Source organism: Rhodnius prolixus, unplaced genomic scaffold (assembly GCF_049639745.1).
Source record: "Rhodnius prolixus isolate KJV_2025 unplaced genomic scaffold, Rpr scaffold_15, whole genome shotgun sequence".
NCBI classification, from domain to species: domain Eukaryota; kingdom Metazoa; phylum Arthropoda; class Insecta; order Hemiptera; family Reduviidae; genus Rhodnius; species Rhodnius prolixus.
The window spans coordinates 6,623,325-6,645,893 of NW_027411605.1; the positions used below are offsets into that span (position 1 = coordinate 6,623,325).

The 22,569-nt window shown below is 35.8% G+C and overlaps 2 protein-coding genes across 6 annotated transcripts in view; both read right to left on the reverse strand.

The window, feature by feature from the left end:
- Klp31E (kinesin-like protein 31E) overlaps positions 1-13,989 on the reverse strand; it is a 50,571-nt gene extending 36,582 nt beyond the window's left edge. For all 4 annotated transcript variants that reach the window (XM_074129732.1, XM_074129733.1, XM_074129729.1 and 1 more), the window contains exon 1: positions 13,647-13,989. In XM_074129732.1, coding sequence (XP_073985833.1) covers positions 13,647-13,684 — 38 coding nt within the window. In that variant the 5' untranslated portion in view covers positions 13,685-13,989. The remainder of the gene's footprint in view (positions 1-13,646) is intronic.
- A 1,104-nt stretch (positions 13,990-15,093) lies between these two features.
- The window catches only part of CaMKII (Calcium/calmodulin-dependent protein kinase II), a 127,588-nt gene continuing 120,112 nt past the window's right edge, over positions 15,094-22,569 (reverse strand). For both annotated transcript variants that reach the window (XR_012459073.1, XR_012459072.1), the window contains exon 22: positions 15,094-21,485. The gene's annotated coding sequence lies outside the window, so the exon portion shown is untranslated. The remainder of the gene's footprint in view (positions 21,486-22,569) is intronic.

Consider the following 22,569-nt stretch of genomic DNA (forward strand, 5'->3'; position numbering starts at 1 on the left):
TATTTCTTTGTATGTTATATTGTAATAAATATTTTATTGCAGGAAAAAAGAAAACAGAAATTCTATCGACAGTTTGTTAGCATTTTCGAATTATTTAGTTAGCATTTGTAACGAAATATTTTGAAGAGTAGTACCTTACAGTACGAAAATATTAATTACTGGAGGCTTCTCCAAAGACAAAATGTGGGTTACATTTCATTGAAACAGATAAAATAATTAAAATAGCGACATTTAAACACAAATATATTTGTAATTTTAAATAATAATTAATACAAAATACAGTAATTAAAATTTTTGATAGGGAATCTACTAACTATCTACACTAAGACTACTTTGTAAACACTTCATTTCCCACTGTTTTTTTGTAGCTGAAGGTTGCGAAATTTTGGTCAGCCTGAAGAATTACATTTCACCTAGACTCAGCATTTAACTTAGTGGGCAGCATCACTGCTCCTCAAGACTAAAAGTCTCTTTTTAGAAAACTAGTCCTTAAATATCCCCAGGAAGAATGGAACTACTTTATTTCTCTCCAAAGGAAGCCCGGGAATTCGCCCATCACCTCAAGGTTCCTTTATTCTACTCAATCTTCAGAATTTACAACCTTTAGAATCATAAGAGCATAATTAGAAATGCCCTATCGGACAGGTTTTAATATGTTATAATATACGAGTAGGTATATGGTGTTTTGTATCATTGTATCAAACTAAATTATCAAGATATCATAGAAAAGCCGCATCTGTACATTGTGCAGTAGACCCTTTGGAAACTGAAAGCGCCCATGGCATCTGACGTTGTTTATTACCAAGACATAGTGAAGTTTAAAGATTAAAAGATCTTTCATTAAGGAAACTGGATTCAGTTTCCCATATACGTAGTTCTATCTAAAATATTATTTAGATGTCTCTACAAAAACGTTTTACAGAATAATAATCGGAGGTTTCATCAGATAAAGATTTCACAAATGAAATAATTAAGCTGCACTAACTGAGTTTAATAACAAAAGTTTCAGGAAAAATAACTTTCTTTGGATCATTACTCAAGCGATCTCAAACAGAGATTTCTATACTGAAGAATTCTGAGGAAGCATTTACATTGAAGTGCTCTCTTTGGACAAGTCGGCTTTTTTTCTTTGTCCTGCTGTTGAAAATCCGGATGTTGAACGCCAACACTCTCTGTTATAAAGCAGCGCGGCAGGAAGTACCAATGAAGAATAGTTTACTTAAAAATTTTCTTAAAGAGGAAGTGAAAAACGGAAAGTAAAATTCCCAGGTGGGAGTTGCCAGATCGATGAAGCCGTGGCACCAAACTACAGCACTCCGAGTTCCCCACGTATGCGTCAGTTAGCCGCTCTGCCAACCCTGTATTGACTTAATAATAATCTTTGCAGCGAACGATTACAGAACTGGATGGGAAATATGAAGCGACTGCCTTGGGCTTGCACTTTCTGCAGAAGTTTTTCAGTTCGAAACTCACGGCATCTCTTCTGATCAAGCAGCCAGTACTGTACTTCCGGAATAAAACAGTTTATTTCGTGAAATAAAGAAACAAAATTAAAGGGATTGCATAAAAAGTTAATTTGATGATGCAATTATTTGTTCACATGATTAAACGGATTATGAGACAAACGGGGACAATAGGATTAGTGCATTTAGATCTAATTACGTAAATACAGTGTGGTGAATTTGGAAAATTGCGAGCGAAGATTCTCATAACTTCCTTTTACCAATGCCGGCATAATATTAATAAAAGGATGTCGTCACAGCTCCTCTTGAATCAAGCTTCAAACCAAACATTATGTCCTAGTTCAAATTACATCCTATGGTTTTCGGGTTTCTCAACCCTGCGAACCCTATTTAAATATGGTATCCTACAAAAGTGTTACGAAAGAAAAGTAAATAGACCCAAAATTACGCAGTAAACTTTAAGGCTAAAACATTGGCTGTGTGTATTGAGCGGAAAACTAGAAAACCCATTTAGTAAAACGGAAATCCGGTTGGTAGATTTTGTACTTTTGATATTTTCCACTTTTGAGTGACACTTACCAGTCACACTACTGAGAAATATTATTTGGGAAATGAGGCCCCGTCAGCAAAGCTAATCTCAGAGGAGGGTTACTCACATGAAGGTCATTTAGTATTATAATGCTAGCAAGGCATACGTGAACACAAGATAACTTGTTCATTATCTAGTAATGACGTAGATAAAAATTTGTTCAAATTAAATATTATACAATCTGTGAACTAGAAGGCAGTGTGTGGGGTGTAGAACAATGCTATAGATAAGGTTACAATGTTTACACAAGAATATCTGAATAACCTTCCATTGGGGACAAGGTCCACTAAACATTGTGTAATTACAATAGTAAGACACAGTGTTCACAGTGTAAGGTTATTTATTGTTTGTAGCGAGATGCGTGCCACAGCGGGGGGGAGGGGGTACTTGAATCCTCGCCAGGTCACATCCTGTGTCCACCGAAACTACTCATAGTCTGCTTAAAAGTTCTTTGGTTACTGGCCGACACACTTAAATCTCAAACTGTGAGGGACACTAAGTTTTCAAGAGGAACCACACAAATCTCTCAGACCGCCATTATTCCCTCGATTCAGACCTGATAGTCTTACGATCATTGGGGGGGGTTAGTAATATGCAGTTTTCAAGCAGAAGAACCAAAGAAAAAAGTGGCTTATGTGCGTTTGTACAAGATTAATAAGAGAGAAATACGGGAAATCGTAGATGGTTATAATTTAATATTTCGGTGAGGAAACCTCCACAAGATGCAGTAATGGAGGTTTTGGATCAAATCAAATAACCGGAAATGCTACAAAAAGGGGTTCAAAATATCGGGAATAACATTAAAATGTTCGAAATGTTAAGAAAATAGAAAAATTAAGTGGCCAAAAGTGCCACCTAATAAATAGATTTTATAATATTTTAAGTATAATACAAACAAATACAAATATACAAACAAACAAAATCTACAAACATACAAATCTACAACTATTACTAGTTATATTTTTCAAGAAAAATTCGATTTAGAGGGGAGGGGAATGAAAAAATCTCTTAGAAATGTCCTTTTGAGTAATTTACCGCCATATCCCTGGGGTGTAGTTTAGGAGGGTAAAGGTTATTATTAAAATTCCGAGGTCGAAGAAAAATTCCTCCATCTGAAGTACGTCTTTACTTTAGAAGGATTTTGTTCACATTTTTTTAAAAAGAATTCCACAAAAAATAGCTCCAAGGTTTTTTCCGTCAACTTCAAGAATACATTACACAGACAAACACACTACAGCTAGTAAAATCCCTGAAAGGCTACAGTGTAATATACGGGGACTTAAAACCCCCCCCATAAATATCCGTTTAGGGAGATAATTTAAGAGTAAGAGTAGCCTGCGTGTAAACACAAAATTATTTTCAGGCAGAGGGGGCGCCAGTAAATTCTGTACGAAATGTGTAGTTCAGGGCCTGGGGCCTAAACAAAGTAAATTGGTTACAATCAGACCGAAATTGTTACCAGAATTATCGAAGAGAATAAATACTTCATTATGATCTAATTTAGATTAATTGTTAATTCTATTAATAAGTACGGAATTACTCGTTAGGGCTTTAGTGTTGGATGATAATTTTTGGGCCTAGGAAGTGATCAAGGAGAAGCAGTCAGAAAAGCCAATAGATCGCCGAAAGTGATCAGGTGTGTCTGCATGAGCAAGTTTCCATGGCAACACGTGTTTCCAATCCACAGACTAGAAAGTGACATCCTTGGACCAAAATCTAAAATGTCATGAACATATGTTCAACATAGTTTAGATTCAGTTCTACCTTTTACCTATTTTATGTTATTTTTATTTCTTTAACAGTAGAGCTCTGAATGAAGCAAACATGGCTTCCAACAACCAAGGTAGTGGAAAAACTCTGCCTGCGTCAGGTAGTACCTGACATGACTTCGTTAATGAACGCTTAAGGCAAAACTATAAGAGGAAATAGTGTTTAAAAAACAATAATACGCACGCCAGGGGCAAGGAGAGGTAAGTGACGTCAGCGCACGGTGAAGGCCGCCAGCGTCTTTTTTGAGACATTCGGCGGGAGTAATGTGTTCTAAGGTACCAATTGCACTTCCGCTGAGGCTGGTCACATTCACACCAGTGTTTCCTTCCGGTTTGACTCAGTAACAAAATCATCAGCAACAGAAGGCCTACACCAAAATTCTACTACATACAACACGGTGCTACCTCTAAGGTTGATTTTAGTCTCGTGTACCCAGGTAGGAATTGGCAACTTTTTGGGAAGCACACCAGATTTTTTTCCGTACTTGGCAGCAGCCTTCTGTTACCTGTTCCTCACCTACTTTGTACCAGTTTTTTTTTTCTAGTGACCTTTAAACTATGAAGTACAGGATGATTCTCTTGCCTTTTACAGGGGAAAAAAAAGAACCCATGGCGCACCCCTAACGAATAGGTGAGTTTGATAAAACAGCTGTTCATGACGAAGCAGTACTGGTTTCCGCCGAGTGTGCGCGTGTGCAGAACAGGAAGTTGACTGGCGGGGCAGATAGTGCACCACAGTTCGCTAGGCGACTTGCTGTCTACCCGGCCAGTGATAACAGCATTGGCTGCCAGCCCAACTTTACGCACACGTCGACTTATTCTGCTGTCAGTATTCCAAAAAACAAAGGGAGTTCATTGATTCATGTTCCATAATTTACATTACAACTAACTATTTTAACTTATATTATTATTAAGACAAAACGCTATAACGCAATAACACGAAAGTAAAAACATCATGAAAAATTATGTTAACCATCACAATACAATCATAACATTTCAATAGAATAGAATAGAATTTATTTGCTTTTAGAGTTACACTCTTTACAAATGGGTCTGGTCATAATTTTTAAAACAAAAGTAATTCTTGCAATAATTATAAAAGAAAATTTACAAAACTGGAAAACTGAAAGAAAACAAACAGAAAACAAGGAAAAAAGAAAGATAAAGAAAAAATACAATAATATAAAAGAAAATAGGCTAAAGCTAACATGCCAACATAAGATTCTCAATTTTACATTTTGTACATTTTATTAAGTTTGAGAGGGCAGAGTACGGAAGTAACTGTATTATTGAAGAAAGAATAATAACAATAACAATAACAGTAGAAATACCCATATTATCATTAAGTAACTTATTACAATAATTTTGTCGTATCTTTAAAGCTTCTAATGCAAAATAATAAATATCATTTAATTTTTCTTTAGAATTAACTGTTAATATATTAAGCAAATTTGTGAGATTAGGGAAATTTTTATTAATATACTTAACATAGATATCTGCTCCTAGGGTCATTATACATAGGAAATTCTATTAAAAAATGCAATAAATTCTCGGGACTACATGAATTGCAAATCGGGCATATTTCCTGAACTGTTTAACTTGAAATGTTCATTATTAAGATAAAAAGAAGGCGAATCAAAATTAGATAGGCGAATTTGAGAAACCAATCTATGCTTTCTAATAGAACATCTAAATTCAACAAAGTACTCTTCACCGCCCTTTAGAGAGCTAAAATGTCTAAATTCCTTATTATAATATTGAATGGATGACCCTATCGATATCAGACGATAACAAATGGTTACAGAATCGCTCATCAATATTGTTTATTTCAATACTAGAAAGGCTGCTGGAGTTTAATTCTAAAATATGTTGAGAACCAATAGGCAATAATTTGTTCTTAAATTGGGTATACCAGTTATAATTTACATTATTATATTTGCTACTATCGATTACTTTTAAAGCATTAAATATAATTTTTGGTAACCTCTGGTCAGTCGTATTTTGTATTTTATGAATAATAAGAGCATGAAGGAAAGGAGACCATTCTTTTCACTACTTCAGTCTCTGGATGAGGGAGACCAATACAATATGCGGCATAACTTAATAGAAAATAACGTATGATTAAATTTTAGGGAGATACAATCGATCTTGTAGATTTGGCGTTGTACAGCCACTCCCCCTCAACACTCTAAACTAACTAAAGATTCAGAACTCGAACTCTCTCTCAACTACCTCTTACTACTATTCTCATGATTCTAACTTACTAACTAAGGGACGAGTGTTGGTTTAGTGGTTATGAGCGTTGCTTTGTAAGTATGAGATTCCAAGTTCGATTCCCTCGTATTTAGCTTTTGTAAAGAGGTACTTCCGATTTTGGCAAAACCTTATTGTAGTCTCCCCTCTGTTGGCGCCCAAAAGTAATATTGTCATCAAATTTCTGCGCTTATTCGCTCAAGAGGTGTGGCGAGTACATCTCAGGTTTACTAAATCTTAAGTTGAAAACTTTCAGCCGATATTCGTCAATGTGGAAGAGTTTTTAGTAGAAGATTAACCTTCCATAGCTGTCCGAAGCCTTTATTCTTGTCCAAAAGAAAGTTGTCCTTTCAAGCTAAAAATGAATAATAAGAGCATGAAGGAAAAGTTGTCAAAGGAGTTCAGTGCACGTGGCACAGCCGGCTAAATTAAGAAAAGTGCCCGATCAGCAGGAGAAAACCAGGCATTATGTGGCACCGTCACGAGAGATGAACAAGCGCTAAAGGAAGTGACGTGGAAAGTGTAGCTTTAGTTTCGATTGGGGAGCGGCAAAGAGCGTTCTAACTGTGGCCTGGAATTCGAACAATCAGACTAGAACCTCTAGTCACGTAATCTGCACAAACTGCTGCGTCTGCGACGTCAGCAGGAAGTTCTTACTAGGTAGGGGAAGTATTGCAATCACAAGCGAATTTCGTTATCGAACTTGCGCCGGAAACATCGTTTTGATCCCGTGAGTACGAAAAAAGCAGCAAGTTCAAACATGATTGTGTTTTCCATTGGGGGAGCTGACAAAAACTTACCCATCAAAATCCACCAACCGGAAGTACCACTTCAAAGAGCGTTTTTCCAATTTTCTTTTTCGAAAATAGCTCCAAATTTTTATTGACTTTTGAACACTCCTGTTAATCGAAAACTTTTACTTCGAATTTTTTTTTTTTCCAGGAAATTGATTAAAGGGTCTTCTTGGAAACGGAATAGTCCCTTTAAAATGTTGTTTCAGAATAATGTGACGTACATAAAATTAAGTAGGTTGAAAATCGTCGCTAAACTACTAAATTTAAAGAACAGAAAGCCCACTGTGCGGAGATTGTTTTTTTTTTGACATTCTGCGATTAACAGTATATTTTTTGAAATGAATTTTGGTTTAAATATGTTTTTTTAAGGAACAATGAGTAAATCAAATAATGGGTGAAAATCGATTCAGTAAACAGGCAGTTCCGTTCGGTTTAATTATGTCCGGAATAATGTACTACGAGGTTTTAGGATGGCTGTGATTTCCGTTTCTACATCATGCTGGCCACACACTCACGTACAGACAAATTTGTAGAAACCACTGATTTTCACACTCAGGGGACTTAATATTTGTATTTCCGGTGAAAATTTAAAATCTGCTGGAAAACAATACTCACCTTCTTTTTAAGAGAAAGTAAAAAAAGAAAAATCAACAAGCGGGCTGCCAAGCGTCTCTGTCAGATTGTAGAGCACAATCTAGGCGGTGAAAGTTGGCTATCTCCATCAATTTCCTGCATCAATGAGCGACTATGGCCTAGTAAGGCTCTTACGTAATTATTAATTAACTATTGTTACGAGCTCACATGGTATTATTTGCGAAAATAGCCGCATGAAGGCTCCCAGTAAGCACAGACTTCAGATTGCGGTTTGCGGTCTCAACTCACTTTAATCTCCTGCGGTAGAAAGCATCCACTTGCACAAACACCAAAACCCGTACACTGCCGTCTTGATCAGTAATCACTTAAATCCTCTCAATTTGTCTTTCTATGTATTTCATCTCTTTCTCTATCCATTCTAAGCACAAAAAATGCCAAAGGTGCCGATTATACATTTTGACTTTCGCCGGAATACACGTTCTGTGGCTGCCTGAGTGAAAGGAAGTGCTTTCTACAAATTGAATTTTGGAGCGGAAAGTATGATCAGCGAAACTCAATCGCAGGAAGTCCAAGCCGACCAGTGAAGTCTCGTTACTGAAACGATTTTTGCAGTTTTTTTTGTTGGTTTTTCTCTAAAACGGCTGTAATCGATTTTCTTTAAAAATAATGTTTGCGATTAATTACGATTAAAATAATTGTTTGCGATTAGATCTCAATTTAATTGAAATATTTTCCCGGGCAGTTTGTAGTATTTAAATAAGTAAAATAATAACTAATTTCTTCAAATTAGTCGACTGGAAGAATCACTTTACTGCATCGATTTTCAAGCTTTTAGTATTTTATCGAAATTCTTTTTAATAGAGTCCTGTAATTTATTTGTGAACACGAGGTATTGTGGTACAGAGTTTAAGATTCATGGCTTTTATTTTTTGAGTTAAATGAGAAAATTTTGTAAATTTCGAGAGAAATTTAAATGAATAAATTGCGAAAAAGAGAATGACGTGTGCCAAGTTATAGCAGAGATATGTTTACCTTTTGTAAGAGTAAAAGAACCTGCATTAAGGTAACCTTTGGTATAAACAGGTTATATCGTACACCACGTAAACAACTCAGATAGTACTTGGTTGTTGGTTTTTGTTGGCGTAAATATGTGTCATTTCTCCTTCAGCTCATAATCCCACGCACGCCCTTGGACTAGGATCTCGGTCATCCTGCAATCACAGCTAATTTCCATACTGACGTCCACTGTCCAAGAATTTCTATTTATATAACAGAGTGTAGGCCTTCTTATGCAGTTACTGTAGCAGTGAATTGAATACAAAACGTCCGTCGTGGTCATTCTGCATTACAGGTATGTAACATAGACGAGATGAACTTCACTTAATGAATTGAAACTAGAGCTCATTGAGAATATAACAAATCATTCTCTTATATCAATTCAAATTCTTTCTTTTTCTTAAAACTCTGAATTTTATTCATACAGTTAATTCTCAACATGATGCAGTTTTCAAACTCGCACTTTACGCTGTAAGGTTACTCTAGAGGAGAACGTCCTCTTCTCTCAGAACTGCTCTAAAACAATCTTTTTTTTAATGATTCAAGTCTAAGTGTAGGTAATGTTTTCAGTTAAAAATTACAGCCGTCATTAACGGAGAAAAAATTCTAAAAAAAAAAAGTTAACAAGGAGGTATTCTTTTTAGTAACAGCTTCAGTAACAATGCGGGGTATTCAATATTTTGTGAATACTCGGGGGCGACCATTCACAGTAGGTTAGAAAGGGATCTAATCCAGGTGGAGTACATCTCCAGGTGAAAGCTTTGTTCAATTTGGAACTTCCTTTTGAAAAAACCAACGCACCCTTCAACATCCTCTGATCCCAAATACTTTGGGCACTATAAAAAAGAATGAACCTCGATACAATGATAAAGATCTGCAGTTTGGTTATTTATTTCCTTAATTAGAGGATTGTTCGTTAGCCTTTCTGGTGCTATTGAAAGTGAGGAAGTGATACTTGAGAAGTTAGTATTACTCCAGAATACTGTTAGTGGTGTACATATGTGCCTTCAGCATCCATCTTTCATTTGATCTGAAGCTATATCAATTAATTTTGATTTTTCCAGATTAACACTTTGAGGATCCATGGTCCACAATAATTTTCGAATTTTAAAATTAAATAAATGTTCTGCCCAAGACCTCAGAGAATTCTGGTCTCATGATCGCGTGTTATTTTCTTTAAAGTAAGTTGGAGCTTTAAGGTAGAAATTATTTCCCACATTTACCCAAATTCAAGTAGTTCTACAACATTAATGTGTCACAGGCAAGCCTCATGTCCTACTACAAATTATATCATTAAGAATAACGTAAATACGATAATGGACTTAGGATAGACCTTCAGGCACCTTACCATGGTACGGCTAGATAGAAGAAATACTCGTAGATTAGTAGATAGATAGCACACAGAGTAAATTCAGAATTTCGAGGGAAAAAATCAAACATTCCCATTACAGATTCTAGCAAGAATCGTTTGAACTCAAATGGAAAATCAACTGCGCAAAAAGAATCATGTTGACTCCTTCAGAGATCAGCCCAACCTGAGAGATGACTGGCCCAGATTTCGCTCAAACAGTCGATGACGAAACAACGAAAGATATCATTATATGCTATCTAAATGTATTTGTCAGGGGTTTGTGTGTAAGTATACTGTTTGAAGGAGCTGGAACATGCCTGCCAGCTAAATCTGACATCACCTGCCAATTATTTATTTACTAATGTGTAGTGTCTGCACTGATCCTCACAGTTATCTGCACTAATTTCTCACATCACTCCACGTAGAAAAGAGATGTGGTGGGTGGTTCTGGTGTCGTTGACTGTTATAAGTTAATGGTCAGCATGCTGCGCAAAGTCTCTAGTGGTGTCTAAGGAGAACTCACCTCTACCTCATAGCTGGACTTATTGCAACTAGCTAAGCTAATCAACCTGATGGTTTGGCAGAGCCAGCCAGTTTAATTTTGCACTCCAGAGATTTCGAACTGAGAAGCACATTTCCGGTGAAAACTAAGTATTCTAAAGTTAGTATGACTGCAGCTCTGGCTCTTATCAGTGATCGGAGAAAGCAGGAGACTCCAGAAATAGACCTACATTTGGATATTTAACAGGGCCAGCTGTGTTGGTACGAGAGAAATTGCTGTGTTTAAGGTGAACTCTATTGTCCGTGGGAACTAGTGGAATGTGACCCAATCTCAGTGGAGAGATGGAGGTGAAAGTTGGAGGCGTGCTACCAGGCGGTAATGTGCGCCGCTCTGACCGCAGTCTAGACCGCTTCAATCTACACAATTTTGAAGTTTATGTATAATAGATAAGAAGAAATAGGCAACCAGAACTGGCTGACCCTAAACGGCTCTCTCACATCCGCCGATTTAATGACTGCTATTAATTAGTATTTATGAGTGTCTTCCACATGTACCCCTAATAAACAACGATGTCACAGCTTTCCCGGAACCACACTAAAGTCATTCTTCTCTTTCAAAATTTTGAAACTCAGGCGAAGGGCCTAAAACATCTGAACAGAAATGAAAGACTATTGCGACAGTCTGGAGAGTTCCAAAATACTGGAGTCAAACATTTCAACTTCCTACTCAAAATGTTCGGTACGTAGACAATCTCTTCCGAGCTTGTAACCACACATGCCACGATCAGAGGACCACATCTAACACCCAGATAACCCTCTCCTCAAAGCCCCCAAAGAAGGTTGCTCCCGTTTCTCTAGAGAGGGGAGTGACCAGATTGTGTAGCTTCTTTCCGCTGCCTAACAATTCCTCCACTACCTGGCTACTACATATACTTACTAGGGAAGTCAAATGGCCTCCCAAACCCGAGCTTAACAGAAAAGGAGTACCGAGGGAGCGCTGGGGCTCCGAAGACTCCTTTGTCTGAAAGCGATCATCCTAGTGCCATCCATCCTTCGGCAAGGGTCACATAATACCTCGAGTTATACTGAGGTAGAGTTTGCCAGTGGTTCTCTAAGCCCAGACAGTTGCACGTATCCACTATCTCAGAGGTCTACAGGTACAATGAAGTGGCAACATAGCCGAAATAGAGTTCATAACCGATAAGATTGCTGTGCAGATTCTGTGCCAAATCCACCAACAAAATATTGGCAATTTGGACGTGACCATCCCGGTGATGTATGCCAGCAATGATACAGAATAAACAATTGAACAGTTATTTATTCAAACAATAACAGACAGAACGATGTTTATTACTGAGTAAGGACGCTGAATTGTGCGTGTGCAGTCAAATGGAAAGAGGCAAGCGAACAGGGAGAGGCAGTCTGCCAGATATTGGACATTGTGCTCTGAGAGCTGCAGTACTTCCGGATGTGGCTGTCCTTTTGCAAACAACTAGCTGCACCCTTGGGTTCTCCACCCACATCTGGCTGCCATTGCTTGAATCACATCACCCGTCCACACCAACACTCCGGATGGACTTGGGATACTTCAAGCCAGCGCTCCGTAAAAAATATTATTTACATGTGTGTCAGTTGGAAATGCGGACTTTACACTGTCGACACACGCTAGAGCAATGCATCCGAAATCGGAAACCTTTTCGTAATTTGTACTCAGATGGACTAAATGAAAGTAGCGTGGACACAAACAGGTAATGGCAATCAGTTTAAAAAGCAAATGCAACTAATCTAGGGGGAGGCAAAATAGCAATTTCTGCAGTCAAGTGACTGAATAAGCCGCGATACCATATCTAGGAGGAATGCTGAGGTCTAGATTTTTAAAATTTAATTTCGAATTAGCACCAAAGTTTATCCTTCTTGCCAGAGTGCAAGTGGTAGGATGGTATATTACATTAGAATAGCCCTTTAGAAGTAGGTCTAACCTCTCCCTCTATCAGAGGTGGCCTTCATCGAATTCTCCAGTCATTGTTCCAAACCACAGATTTAGAGCAATGAGTGTTCCAGGATTAAAGAAAATGATCGCTCCATTTTCTAGAAAAACTCAAAAAAAGTGGAAATCACCTCCGTATTTCTTCCGGTAATACTCCGGTAAAGGAATTTCGGCTGCTAAGTGGCTAAATAAGTACCTCAGAGGTAAATACGAAATATAAAATTTGACTTCAGCGATTTTTCGAGATCGACAAAAGTGTTCACACAGTGACCCATTCAGTAAAAAAGCACTTTGGACTCTAACATCTAGATTTGCCACGATCGCAATAGTTCCGCTTATAAGTGCTGTAACAGAAGGTAATGTATAGAAGTTGGGGAGGTAAAGCTAACAATGTGATAACGGCAAGGTTAACTCAGCCAGCAGACAGGTGTCACCTGAATATAGTTAATGCTTTTGTTATTTAATTAGTGCTCATCACCCAGTGATACCCCAACTCAAACTGATAAGGTTTGTTTTAATTTTAATGGAAAAATTAAAAAAGAATAAATAAAAGTAAAGAATTCTTAGTGAGTAGAACGGAATGTAAGATAAGTGAAGTTAGTTGAAAATACAGCTGGCTAATTACACAACAATACTCATGTGACGCCCAGTTCAGGTGGGCTGATCTCTTTCCTTAAATCTGTACGTGGGTAGCAATCTCAACACCTGGCGTAAATATTTCTCAATTACTGCAAAACAATGACAGATATCTGGAACTTATATTGCACACATTCCAAAATTAACTGTGTTCAGAATACCTGGGGGGGAATTAGGATCAAACAAGGGCAAAGAGGATTGAAGTAGTGAGTAGACATGAGTGACCGGCAGTAGTAAGCAACCAACTTCAACTCGGTGAATGAACTTTGCACCATTTGAACTGGAACTCAAGTATAGGGCATCTAGATCTGGTACACAAAATGGAGATGCACACTTAAAAAGGGAGAGTGACTGACTATAATTCCGCCCTACACTAGTGAACCGTACAACAGTGTGAGGGCCGGCCAGAATGAGGTTCAAGTGAAGCTGCAGAGTGCATCAACCAAGTTCGCAGATCGATAATGGGGGGCTGTCTTACTCTATCGCCCGGCTTACTCTAACCACAACAAAACTGCAAAATAAAGAAAAAAAAATTGCTTTCAATACTCTTCTACATTTATATCTAACCATCAAACAAAGCGTTAAATTAACCAAAAGTTACGTAAAACTGCTGAAAACATAAGTAACAAATGAATAAACATAAACAAACTTACCTTACAGCCACCCTGACACTGGACTCATCATCTGTCATGTTGATAGAAATTGGTTTGATGTTAGCTGGCAGCTGAGACTTGTAATGTTTTCAACTTTGGGATACACGTCCATGCAATTAAGTTTAATTCTTGACGAGAACATAACACTTATTTCTTTGTCAAATTAATTTTTGACTAATTAAAATTAACACTACTGATGATGTCAAAACTGTTACTGTTAAAACTATACAGGATATGAATTTTGACAACGATCTCCTCTGAGAACCGCTAACCGAGAACTGAACCTAAACTAACTTCACTAGTCGTTCGTGTGCTGTGAAGCAGATCCATGGTGGGGACCAGCTCAACTGCCATCTACCAACATAAACTGCAACTCAACTTGCCTACCAATTCTAGTCTTTTACCTTACAAATTTAAACGTCCTGACTAAACGTTCGCACAAAATGAAACTATCAGCTAACCTATAATATGCCTCTCATTTTCTACATTTTTCCTGATTTACTTAATTTTTAAGAACGTATTTTTAATAAACCTCACAAAAGAAGTTATCATAAGGTAATCCACATTATCTTCTGGAACATATGTTTAAAATACCATTGCAATGCCAACCAGATTAATAATTTCCAAATATTATAAATTTAAAAAAATATCAGCGATGATGAACACTCAAGAATCTTTCTCTTACCGTAATTTTACCTGATCAAGTTTACTTGAACTTTGTGACGAGAAATGTAAGTTCTGTTCAGTTCGTTTTACTACATCAGTAGTCAAACTTCCGGGAAAATTGAGCAAGATACGTCAATAATGAGTCAGTTTTATTTTATACTTCTTTTTTAGTGGATTAGCTTTAGCCTTCTGGGGAATTTTGAAAAGATGTTGAAAATGTTTGTTTTAAGAAAATTCTTGCCTCAACAAACATAATGAATGTTTTAATTAATGAAAATTAGTTATTAATCTAGAAGTCTTGAAGTACAGATTAAATAACAATGATATGTGATTCATAGCTGGTTTGTTTATTTCACTTTCATTTTTAATTTACAAAATTTGACAATCATTCGATTGTATTGATCTTGAGATAAGTTGATTAATGCTTGCAAAATCAAAAAAAATGATTACCTATTCAGGTAATGGCTTATTCAATCAATAAGGTAATATTAGGTAATCAAGTTGATGATGTTAAGACTTGTCTTACCGTCCTTCTCTCGTGTATTTTGATATGAATATGAGTAATGACAATGCTTGATTGATCATCATCATACTTCCAACAACTTATCAATGGTCATAGACGGTTAATAAATTTCTCAAATTGGCAGTGCTCACCTTTATACACGTTGAGGGCACCAGTCTACCCATTTTTGTCAAACACATTGAAAGATTCTCCAGTGCTGTTGGGATTTTTGTAAACTACACTCCAACCAGGGTAGAGGTGAAAACAATGAAAAGAGAGTTTTCTTTTTGAAATTTCGTTATTTTTATTTTTCAATTCAGTATCAATAAAATACTTAAAATTTGTCATAAATGTCAGAAACACATGAATATATATAATATATATATATATTTATATAATTACAACCAAAAGATAAAAACAATTTTTTGTTTCAATAATATATATATATTTATATAATAATAGTATTTGCAAAGTTTACAGAAAGAGCTTGGAGTCTGTGTTTGCCTTCTCCGCGATAAATAACGCTTCTTTAACTCTTTTTTTCTTTTTTACATTTTCTTTACTTTTATTTATTTATTTTTTTTTTTAGAGTAAAATGGCACTTCTTCTAAATATATATTTAATAATTTAAACAAACGAATTTTTAAAAAAATTAAATATTGACAATATTGTAATAGTATATTAATAAAGAAATGTACAATTATACAATGAAAATATTCATGTGATGGGCAAGCCTTCCTCAAAGTACTCACTAATTGTAAAATTGTAAAAAGAGTTTCCAATAATTATTAATTATTCTTACAATTATTATGTAGTAGTAGTTGATTTATTTTAATTAATTAATATTATTATTGTTTATTTAAAGAGAAGTTTGTAAAATGTGAATACGGCGGGGCGCAAGCAGTCACACACCACGAGCCCCTCTCACTAATTTTTTATTTCCTTCATCTCACACACAAAAAAATCCTAATTGAGGATTTGAATTTGTTTATTTGTATTTTATATATATATTACAATAATTAGAAATTATATTGAAATTATTTTAATGACTAAAAAAGTTTCGTTCGCACGATATAATATAAAGACAGTCTGCTTGAATAAGTTGCATTCTTTTTTTTAAAAACTTACATATCTAGATTTACAATTATGACATTTATCTGTACACCAAACTACACACTCACATATGTTCATGGAGCCTTAGATCCGCACGCATGCGCACACAGACATATACAAACAAATCGCTCTGTCACTTACATTCTCCTAGTCAATCGATTTCAATTACATTCGATTGGCCGATTGAAAAAGAGGAAAAAGGTTTCAACTTCATATTATTGCGAAATGTGAAATTTTAATTAAATACACACAGTGAGAAGTTTATGGATAACAGGGATGTGCGCCATTACTATTTGTTTTAAAATAAAACTTCATTGAACGTAAATTGGAAATTTTGTTACTTGAGCGTCGTACTGATCAGTAATCAGCTACAGCTGGTATCTTGTATGTAAATTGTGCACAATTCTAGTGATGGCAACATTCTCTGGTGCCAGTTTAGTCAAACATGAAATTAAATCTAATTCAAATAAAACGCTGTTCTTGCAGGATTCATTATATTTTCTATACTCCTCAACGAAATTGTACTTTTCGTGATTTAGGCCGGATACACTACTATTCAATAGACATCTTCAACTGTCTGTCACGGTCACCTTCACAACGAATAACTGCCTACGTGAAAAAGAAACTTGAGAATTTTACAGTAGTTAGCAGAAGAATTGAAGCCACCAATTTTGAGAGCTGTGCGGATCATAGGAGAGTCCGCAACAGACCTTCAAGAAGTACTAAAACAGCTGACTATCATCTTAGAATTGTTTTGATTGTTCCAAGTAGTTATGGACGCCAAATCACAATAACGCTGCGTTAAAAGTTAAGTTTAATGATGTGTCATTCTTTGATTTCTATTTCAATGAAAAAGTGCATCTTTTTCTCGGCCAAATTAAGGAAATACAACTATAAGTATCAACCCTCTACAAAACTGATGGAAACCCTAAGAGGTTGGACATATTGACATCTAGAATCGTGAATGCATACTGTGACATTGAACTTTAAAAACCCACCAAGAAAGCTACGGCATTGCTAACTTCCTCATTAATTCTGACAAGCTGAGTGTGACTGGACAAATCTGAACTTTGTTATTTTTATTACCAATAACTATAAATATCTATTTACATTGTTCTTTCAGACAAAATGACCATCTTGAAACCAGAGGTGCCCAACTTAGTAGCCGCAGGCCAAAGTTTCGATCCCTCAAAACTTCGATCAGTGATGTAGTGAATGTAGTGATGTAATTCTTTGCCTGTCTCAGGACCTTTTCTATATTTTACTTCCACAACTTGGTGATCGATGTTCTCAAATCGTTATAATGTCCAAACCAATACAGATGTTCTCATAACAAGTTTGATAGCAGTTCTCTTCATAGTTTTCTCTAAGAAACTCGTCTAGTTGTCTTAAAGCATCAAGAATCAGACTTCTTTGCTGTTTTTAGTCATAAAACTGGACATTTTTTTCCTCCCTCGGTAACTGGGAGAGAAATATTACGGATTACGCGGAGTGAATGTACCAGCCGCAAGGGGTGAGATCCAAAAAAATAAAATTAAAAAATTGTGTTTTCATAAGTGGTCAGCGAATACTTTGCAAACAAGAGCTTACCATTTACCATTTACAATCGACACCTCGGGCAATTCTTCATTGGGAACTCCTACACTTATCATAATAAATAAGAATTTGGTAAGCTCTAGAATATCGCTACATAATTTACTCAAACGCCGAGGCGAAGTATGGGAGCCATAAACTGTAGTTTTGCAGATCCAATTCTCTACTCTTGGAACGACTTTCTTTTTTGGAAGTAAGTATATTCGATTTGCTTTCCTGCAAGAATACTGCTGTGTTAGGTCATGTAAGGACAGGCAGATTATGTTTAACCATTCACACGTACAACACACAACGCTCGGATATCCATAATCCATATATGGCTGTCTGCAGAAGCACATTATAATACATTCGTCCCTTAATATAAATATTACGACTTAACTACTACACAGTAACCATACTGATGTTTAAGTAACCAAAATGAACCTTAGCTTCAGTTGTGTTCATTGAATCCCCTTTAAGATCACTCTTAAAAATATAACAATCAAGTATAAAGAATTATTTCTATAGCCCCATCCTAAATTTCAAAAAGTTCTTTTTATATTGACGCTAAGATTGATCAAATAATGCTAAAACGTAACTTTAATTTATAAATTATTATTATTATTAAAAAAATATGTCCATTCGCTTAAGTAGCACGAATCATACATAATGGAGTTTATAAAAGAAAATGTTTTTGTTCAGAGTTTTGTGTTGTGGGCGTTGACATCTGGATGTGCACCTGATCAACACTTCACTCTCGCACTAGTAACTGTCCTACGGATTCAGTGACAACTCTAGTGTGCCCTTTCTACTGCCAGGCCTTCCACCGTCTGCGACAACACTGACCAGAGAACAATTTGGAGTCAATGCTCCACTCGGGAAATGGTTCCCTAGGCGAGAAGTTCGCTGAATTTACCGTACATATATGGCAGTTCTTCAGAATAAAAAGAAATAAACTATATACATATATACGTTTTTGTACCGACATTTACAGTCCACTCTGGAGTCCGACTTAAATAGGATTAGAATTTTAATATCAACTGATTTAGAATGCGCAAGCTAGCCTAAAATAGATTTAGAAGCTGGTATAAATCTGTATAATCATTTTTGAGTAAAGAAAGAGGTGCTTTAAATAATTTCAAGATGTTAGAACAATCTTAAAGAACACATTTAAATAGCAGCTTAATTTTTTATCCAAAATAAGATAACTGAAAGCATTCTAAGCTTAGAGGTGGTAAAATTTTAGTAGAGAATTTTATCCAACCAGAGAACTTCTCTTTCAGTGCTGTCCACACAAAAGCATTTTCCTTGAATGTACGTGTTTTACAGATTACATTCCATTAATAGGGCAATAATTTATTAAATTATTATGCTTAGTTAAGTACACTTAAAATGAAAAAATATGAAATCCTGAAATGGTCTAAAATGAAAGGAAAATTAGAATTTAGCAAAGTGAAATGGCAGAGGCCGGCCTTCAATAGAACTTGCACAGTCACAAAACCTTTCACGAAATATTCTTAACTTCTTTTATATTATAGTTATTTTGTAATTTTTATTATTTATTTTAGTATTTGGTTTATAATATGAGGAAGGTCTCTTCGGGTGGATTACAATCAACAATAAATAGAAACAACTTGATTGGCTAGACGTTGGTGACCAGATATGCGCGCAAGCAGTACAGTAACTTGCCGTTGTTTGACCGCTTTAGTCAGATTTGCTACTATTTACAGCCTGAAGGAATACAATTCAATGTGGACAAACCCACTTCTCTCCATTAGTACAAACTGGTCACCGCTTCATAAACAGCTGTCCTTCCTTACATATTCTCATCATATGCTTCGGTCTATACACCAAACAGATCTACAGATCTTATGATTGCAGCATTGCCTAAAGTTGTGAATGCCGAATAACAAAACTGAATTCCCGCTTCCAACCATCCTCAAAAGCGGATTGCTTTGCAGCATATTTGTAAGTTAACTATGATATCTCAGGGGCTAAAAGACAGCGGATCTGGGACTTCCCCAGAGGAAGAAAGACGCACCGAATGATATCAGTAGACCTTGAAGCCATGCGAAAAAAAAGAAGCTACGATCATCGCCACTATTTCAACCTATTCTCCACCCTAGATGAAGATATTCAATGGAGATTGTGATGGGCAACCGGGTGGCCGAACGGCACATTGTGAACAAGGTAAGTTTGTCCGCCTCATTCATCAATTACAGGTGCAGTACTTGGACTGTGGCTCCATTCTGGGTAAACAAGCTGCTTCAATCTCCAATAACTTCGCCAAAAGGTCCGCGATGTTTTGATATTTTTTAAAATAATAACTACAAGTTTATTCTGTTTACTCGTCATCCAGTAAATCGAGATATCAACCAATGGATAACAGCGCAAACTTTGCCAAATGAATCACCCAGCAAGCAACAAGGCGAGAGACTATCGATTCCGTCATCCAAAAAAATGAACACCAGAACTAGTATCCAGTTAAATAATTCTATTCAAGAAAGTGCGAGAAGAACTTATTTCAAGTACGCTAGAAGACGATGCATGGTCTGACCCAAGAAGACCAACCTTTCACCCTTTTCACATCAGAGATCACGAAATTATTGACTAAGTACACTATAGAAAATTTATATATTTTGGGAAGAATTGATTTAAGCGCTAATTAGAAAAGCACAAATTTAAAAAAATCTAATTTATTCGACTACACGACAATTTGGTTTACTCAGCTGTGTCAATTTCAATTTAAGAAAGCAAATAATTCTAGTAAATGAAATACGTAGATCCGCTATAAATTGAGAATGACAATGACCCTGATATTCACTTTAAAACATGTAATGAATGGCCTACCAACTTTAAGACTGTCAAAGAAAAGTAAATCCACTGACATAGCAAAGGAGATCTGAAGGAAACAAATGGCATAAGTTGTAAATTAAAGTTCCGCTAGTAGCTATCGACCATGATCCATTTCCTCACGTTCGTGACAAATAACCCCCCGACAGGAAACTGGCATAACAGTCTTGAAATCAGCCTTCAGAGGACTCATATTTCACATGGACAGACGGACTTTTAGAAACAGCCGACTAAAGAGATGTTTTTACCTGTGTGGAATAGCTCTCACCGAAGGACATGCGGGTAAAAAGGTGTCACAGGGATCGCCGACAGAAGAGGGAATTCAGCTGATCAAAATTACATTGGACACAGGAGGATCGCTCTGCTGCAGGGACTGCACAGCAACTTGCTCCACAATCCCAACTATTTAATACAATCTTTTTTTAAGTTCTAATTTATTTTCTTTTTTTTTTAAATAGCTAATATATTTCACAGTTGATAATTAGGCCCAGTTTATCTAATAATTATCTTGGATTTCTTTTATTCGGTAATCAAAGTATTTAACACACCAATTAATTTAATCAATCAAATATTAATTCATCATAATACCCTTATTTTGCTTGTCTTTTTAAATTATTAATTTTAAAGTTTTGTTTAAATTTAAACATTTATTATAATTTGAAAGTTATAACAGCGTACGTTCATTGTACGAACATTGCATGTTGTGGTTAACACACAACTTGTGTGTTTCGACTTTCGTTCCACATAACAATTTTTATATACCAAAATTCAGTCATTTTTTTTGTTAATCTAGTAAACTAGAATGTAAAAAAGAATCAAAGGGATTGTTACATTTAAAATGTTAACTGATTCAAGGTGACTTAGGCGAGGGAACTGGCTGTCTGTGTGATCCCCAGGGAATGAATGGCCTTCAAGATCTGCTTTATTAATCTCGAAATGAGGTTTAACAGTTTTGTTCGCTTAAAACATTGAGCCGAGTTTTTTTTTTTTTTTTTCCACTACAGAATTATAAATTAGCTCGTGAACTTTCCATTTTATTATTAATTTAATGTTGGTACAAAATTCTTGAAACTGCTGCGTTCCTTGTGTTAGGTTGGTAATTCTGGTTGCGGCGTCGATATTTAGCTCCAATACTAAAAGGAGAATTAATGTGTGTCTGTAAGCCAGTGTTATGCAAAACTGCGTTATTATAATTTTTTTTTAAGAAACGATTGAAAATTTTAATTTAGTTTTGTGATAACACAGTTGATCGCATAACTGCATGACTAAATGTAGCGTCCTTAGTCATGATTCGGCTAAAAGTAATTTAATCGGTAACTATATAACCTAACCTAAAACTGATGTCTCTTTTTTTCATCCACAATAATTATACCCAAGACTAGGGAATTGAGCAGTGAGAACCGAGTGATACTGGATACAACGGAGTGACAACAAAACACTACACTAAATACTTAAAAAATAATGATTTAAGGTACACAGCTATACCAAATAGGCAAGGCATCTCCAAAAATAATGGGACGTCAGACACTTACATGTTAACAACAGGGTATCAGCCATGTTCCTTTAACAAACATGTTAGGCTTGGCATAGAACTGTAAAAAAAGGTATTTTCCACAATATTCATAATTTGGTGGCCATTCTTTGTTTTGTTTTTTTCTGCCACTGGTGTTAAATTATTGTATGAAATTTTTCAAAACCAAAGAATCATTTTATACAATTTCAATCGCAGAAATAACATAAAAAGGAATATTGCAGAAATGTTATTTTTCTTTGAAAGAATAGTAAGTAGGTATATTTCAAGCAAATATTAACAAATAGATGATATAAATAATCAATAAAATCCGTTATTAAACCCGGGTGAAAAGGTGTGTACCAGTAAAATGTTCGGATCGTTTCCAAACTACTAGGTTGTTCTAGAGGACATTTTTGTATGTTCTATTCGTTGATAAAAAAAAGGCACATAATATTTTATTTTGTGTTTTAGTACTTATTTTGAATTTTCGAAACAAATTTTAAAATTGTAGAAAAATCGAAAAGCGTTTGTTACAAACCTGTGACGGTTTAGTCTCAGTGGGGCCTTAACCAGTGCCATCCTTGGACATTGCTCTTAAGAAAATAACCAAAACCTCTTTAGACTCGTATACGTTCGGATTTTTGACAGATTCTGTACGATATTTCTGTACAGATTTGTGTTATTTTTCCTTTACTCATTTACAC